The sequence below is a fragment of the Taurulus bubalis genome (assembly GCF_910589615.1).
Source record: "Taurulus bubalis genome assembly, chromosome: 2".
Taxonomy (NCBI): domain Eukaryota; kingdom Metazoa; phylum Chordata; class Actinopteri; order Perciformes; family Cottidae; genus Taurulus; species Taurulus bubalis.
Window position 1 is genome coordinate 36,940,184 of NC_136590.1, and position 5,752 is coordinate 36,945,935.

Below are 5,752 nucleotides of genomic sequence, written 5' to 3' on the forward strand. Positions count from 1 at the left end.
GTATCATAACAACAGAGAGTAAGCATCTAAAATGTGTCATTGTCCAAATAGAATTACAGATTACTGTGCAGGATCATGACTGCATTGAGCTCAATTCATAAAACGAAACAATCATTAAGTTTCAAGGTGATGCTCAAACGTCTCCCTCCTCTCTGCCCATCCGCCAAGAAGAGTCAGAAAGCAGAAACTGCAGCGCTGACGAAGCTGCATCTGACGAATTATAGTTTGATGTTGCATTTGAATTCATAGATCTAAGTTTCTACTTTAAACGCTCAAACAAAATCATCATTACTTTGCCTTCCAAAGAGCGCTGACTGGAGAACAGGACTGCATATCATCCACCCAACAGCATGTCTGACTTTATTTTTTTTTTTGTATAAATAATCAGAAAACATAATTTGTATTATTTGTGACACTCAAAGAGCACAGTGGTGAATACAATATATTTTATGATCTTGGATTACAAACACCGATCTTACTTTTGAAAGGAAATAAGCCGGGAAATCTATCAGTCAATAAAAGTGAACATAATGTCTTGCAAAACAAAACAACCCAAACTGTTATTCCCCTCATTGGTTCAGAGTCTTAAAACCAAATTATTTTGGCCTCATCTGGCTCGTAACGATTCAAAAACACCCTTAGATTTGTTTCTCTGTGTGGGTGATTTTGTGAGACATTAGCCTGTAGTATATACTATAGCCTTTCATTAAATTGAAATGATTTTGAAATGAAATTAATTAGTCATTTACTCAAGAAAGGGTTCCTGTTAGATCCACCTTGCTAAACACCAAAAGGCCGCCCATAGCACCAAAAAGAAAATGCCCTCAGCAATTGCTGCCTTTGTTTTCTTTACTTCTGTGAAAGCTATGCAGCAGCTGCTTTATATTGCAATTTTTTCTCTTCTTGTGATCAGTGTGTGCCGATTACTCAAAGCGATATAGGTGGGGTCTGGCATGCTAGGGTAGTCATGGATTATGAAAGGTCATATATTTACAAATATATATATATATATATACTGTAGTGTTGCTTGCTATCTGTGATGTGTTGGCCAGGACCCTACTCTATCGCTTTGTACAGTATAAAGTAGTTTAAGAAAGTTTAATAACATAAAATAACATAATAAAATGTTATTTATGTTATTTCCCACGTGAAGAACTCCTGTAAACCTTGCAGTATTGAAACTCAGTGAACAAGGCATCTTAGACAAGCTGAAAAACAAATGGTGGTACGATAAGGGTGAATGTGGAACCAAGGACTCTGGAAGTAAGGTCAGTCGCTGCAGGTCTTTTTATACTGATTGAAAAGTGCATTTTGACCTAAATGTTCATATGCAAACATCTAAAGCATATTTATATATATATATATATATATATTTTCCCAGACATGTTGATCAGGACATGACATATCTGAACACTTGCAGAATAGCATGTGGAAAACATTAAAAACTAGATTTACTTCACACATACTCAATACACAATTTATTTCCACTCCGATCATAACTCATGACATTATTACTTCATTACTACTGTACGTAGACAAATCCAGATTTGTAAAATTGCAGCATGATCACACACTATTTTTATTCATATCATCAAATTTTAAAAAGTTGAATCATAGAATTGATACCATTTTACTGCTATTTTGTCATCCAAACATTTATTGAAATGTAGTTTATTGTTGATCTTGTTCATTTGTATGCAAACTGAGCATTAACTCCAATATGACCGCCTAGTTTTACCTTCTGACAAAGTCCAAACTGACCTTTTGAATACCATCTGAGCACAAAGTGGTCAAATAGTATTTAAAAGTCATGTCTCATATAAAGTGTCGGAGTAAGAAACGTTTTAATTAATATGCAGATGTTTATAAGCCACTCACTTTTTAGATATGGCTATTTATTTATTTTTTAATACTGCAACTGAACTACAAAATGTCCCCAATGGTTAGCATGCAAATGGTAAAACTAACATAAATTAATTTCAATATCACTGTCTGGCTTTTAATAGCAGCAAAATGGTTCAATTCCCCCTCCACAGCTTGCCTCTTTGATTGTACAAATGCAGTGTGTTGAAGTTGAGCAGCTATGACAGTGAATCGAGGTTTTAATCTGTAGACCTGTACGACCACGACCACCTTCCTCTAGACAAGGTCTCTTAAAGAGACGGTAAAGCAGGATAGAAAGCAACTCTGTCTACATTCACCTTCCCAGCTTTTAAGGGTAGACGTAACTTGAGAGGAGGAATTAGACACATTTAAGTGGTTCATATTTATCTCACTTATAGGCTAAATTAGACATATATACCTCAGAGGGTTTTGTAGACGCAATCAGCAGCCTCCTCTGAGTAACTGCTAGTCATAGTGTAGCAGGATGTACATTGTGTTGGTGTAGGTGTACATGTTGTTGGCTGTCAGCCTCAGACTGCCAGTTTAAAAAGTCTTAACGGTGGTCTTTACCTCCCCCAGGACAAGACAAGTGCACTAAGCCTGAGCAACGTGGCAGGAGTCTTCTATATTCTGGTCGGAGGGCTTGGCCTGGCTATGACCGTGGCTTTGATAGAATTCTGCTATAAGTCACGGCAAGAAACCAAAAGACTGAAGCTGGCAAAGAATGCTCAAAACTTTAAGCCAGCCCCTCCAGCAAACACCCAGAATTTTGCCACGTATCGTGAAGGCTACAACGTGTACGGGACAGAGAGTGTTAAGATCTAAGGGGTATGTTTTACTGTTGCTTCCACGTCTGTGTCAGTTTGAACATTGTACCTTAGTCCAATATCTGCAGTAAATCGTGTTAAATATACTAATCTTTTATCATGAGACTTTAAACCTTGAGTCTATTCATTTGAAAGGGGTCACTTAACTTGACCAGCATATGAGCAGACTTCCCAGCATGCCTTGTCTGCCTCTCTGGAGATCCCACTGTTTTGCAATTTGAAGAAAAAACCCATAATGGACACTGGCTGTTTCTTTTCATTACATGTTAAGTCATTGTCGTTTCTTTTCATAATAATGAAAACAACGTGAACGTGATGAAGGTTAGTGTCAAACTCAGTGTGTCAATCTAATTGAAAAGTGCAGCTTTTCTATTCATCCTGCTGGTAACTTTGAATTGATTACTCAACACCTTTCGAAGGCAGTAGTTGAACTTGTGTTTTTGAGTTGAGTTGAGCCAAACATGATCAACAGTGTAGTGGCAGCGTTTTCATTTGCTCCCCATCCTTTTGCTCATCTTTTCTGCAGAGGTGAAACATGTTGATTCCCACTGGTGCGTCTGGATTGAGCCACTCCGTGTGACCCCGACACCCCGAGGCTGGCATCCTGGAGGCAGCGGCCTTCTTTGTCATCAGCTTGGACACAAGCCTACAAGTCAACAAGTGCTCATTCGGGTTGTGAGGCCCATCACACTAACAGAGGGCAATGTTGCAACAGGACTTTTGCTTCTGGAAACATAAGATTTGCCTCTTGTAGTGCCTTATGGAGCATTTCGGCGTCATGGCAATGCAATCTAAATTGAATCCACTTGAAAAATTATAAAAACAAAAAAATCTGTGGAACTATAGGGCAAAACAGTGCTTCAAATGACAATTAGATGAACTGTTGTAATTTCAGTTGTTTTCTATGTTGAAGAAGAAGAAAAAAGCCATGATTTGCAATCAAAACATCCTGTAGTACTTATTAAGTCATTTGAATACTTTACAGGCATATTTCTGTGGTGAAATCTTAAGTTGGATAAATGTTATATTTAGTGAAGTAAAGTTATTTTTCTTGTTTTACTATAAGACTATTTTCAGTTTCATAATATTTAGGACAAGCTTCGATCAATAGGGTAAAGCATCAATTAAAGTGACAACATTTTACCCCCGTTTTAACTCAGAAAACATCAATAATACTAGTCATCTGAAACTGCTTCGGTGGTGGGTTTTTTCTTTTTTTTCTTTTCAAAGCCTGTTGGACATTATATACAACTGACTGTATTCACTTTGATGCTTCTTTTAAATCAACCATGTGAGACTTCATTTGTTTCAACTGCCACTATTTGGAAACAAGACCATTTTTTATTAAAATGAGGTCCGCTTTTAATCACTTAGTGCCATATTGTTGAAATCAAAAGCATTATAAATCATTTAGAGACAATGCGAGGGACCCCTTTTTATGTGACAACATATTCAAATGGTTTAACTGAGCTTATGGTTTACACTTTGTACACACGTAGAAGCCGTTCTCATGTAAATGCAGTATCTGCAGCTGTGAATCTCAACATTTTTTGGTAAATGATAACACACCTAGCTTCTTTGGTCGTGATAAGCTTTCTGTGTCTATGCATTATGCAGAAGGTGAACTGTACATTGAGGAGAGAGCTACAAATGAAACGTGTGTCTGTTTGTACAAGTGAACTTTTTATAAACGGAAGGACAAAAATCCTACAAAAGCTACAAACCATGTACGCCTACATTTGTTTAATATATCAGACTTTAGTATCCCATCCTTTTCTCCCCAGATAAAGTGCATGTGCATTTGGTGATAGTTTGACCTAACTGCAACTCAAAATGGACCCTGGTTTAGTTTAAAGCCCATAATGGCATTTGATCCAGTTTGTTTTTGTTTTTTTCCCCAGTTCATTTGTAACAGTACCTCAACCATGAGAGTTGCATGTGTGGACACAATGAACCTCTGAGGAGGTCATGTACAAAGGATTTTATTACATTTCCTTAATAAAAGCAGGTTTATATTAATCTTTTGCCCTTTTCATCATTTGTACATATATCAAAAAATACATAAACTGTCAATGAAGAAAGTAATTTAACAATCACATTGGGTTTTTTGTGTTGCAAGCCATACATGGCTTACTACACTGTTTAATATGACTTCCACAGACAGGACTTTTCTCTAGACAAACACATCTGGAGTTATGTTAGTGTGGAAGCCCGTTTACATCCTCTGCCCAGGCTCACATGATGTAGGCGATGTAGTGAAGAGCACAGGGGGATAAGCAACTTGGGCCCTGAAACTAAAAGGGCCCCACACAGCTGGAGGTTTATTAGGAAACTTAGAGATTATATATATATATATATATATATATATATATATATATATATATATATAAATATATATAAGTGTATATATATATACACTTACAGCAGCTCAAAAACATACAGGAAATAGCAGATGACCCTTTAGGTTTAATTCACTTTTCTGGACGTCTCTTATTGGTCATCACAATGATTCATACAAGAACCACCAGGACTAAAATAACACAGTAATGTTATACATAAGATGACAGTAGAATGATGTCTACTATTTTGCATGTCAAAACTTTGTATATTTCAGATTTGATTTTTAAAGTCAAGTCATATCACTACATAATCCACAAATAAATTGGGGTTTGAAAAATATCACTTTTTGTTTGTTTGTCTGGAAACAACACTACAACATGTGACCCGAACAATCTGTATCCACCGGTGTTGGCTTTACAACCTTTTAGCAGATTGTCAAAGGGATGATCATGCAGCGGCCGGCCAGGTCGCCGTTTTTTTTTTTGAGGGAGTTATTGGCAGAGAGAAGTAACTAACATGCCGGATTTGTTGTAGGAGCCGAGAATAATGAATCAAAGAAGAAATAATGTGCACATAAGCATGGAGGTTTCTGTGCGCTATGTTGGGGGAATAAAGTGGTAACACAAAGTAACTATACTTCGTGGATAATCAGCTTTTTGTAGATAAAGAAAGTCAGAAGGAAAGAAAAGGAAGAGACAATA

At 36.8% G+C, this 5,752-nt stretch overlaps 1 protein-coding gene across 1 annotated transcript in view; it reads left to right on the forward strand.

Moving 5' to 3' along the window:
* gria3a (glutamate receptor, ionotropic, AMPA 3a) overlaps window positions 1-3,296 on the forward strand; it is a gene marked incomplete at its 5' end in the record, with an annotated part of 59,913 nt that extends 56,617 nt beyond the window's left edge. Inside the window, 2 exons of the mRNA XM_079213938.1 lie at window positions 2,464-2,712; window positions 3,238-3,296. Of these exons, the coding sequence (XP_079070064.1) occupies window positions 2,464-2,709 (246 nt within the window). The 3' untranslated portion in view covers window positions 2,710-2,712; window positions 3,238-3,296. The remainder of the gene's footprint in view (window positions 1-2,463; window positions 2,713-3,237) is intronic.
* Between the last annotated feature and the right edge of the window lie 2,456 nt (window positions 3,297-5,752).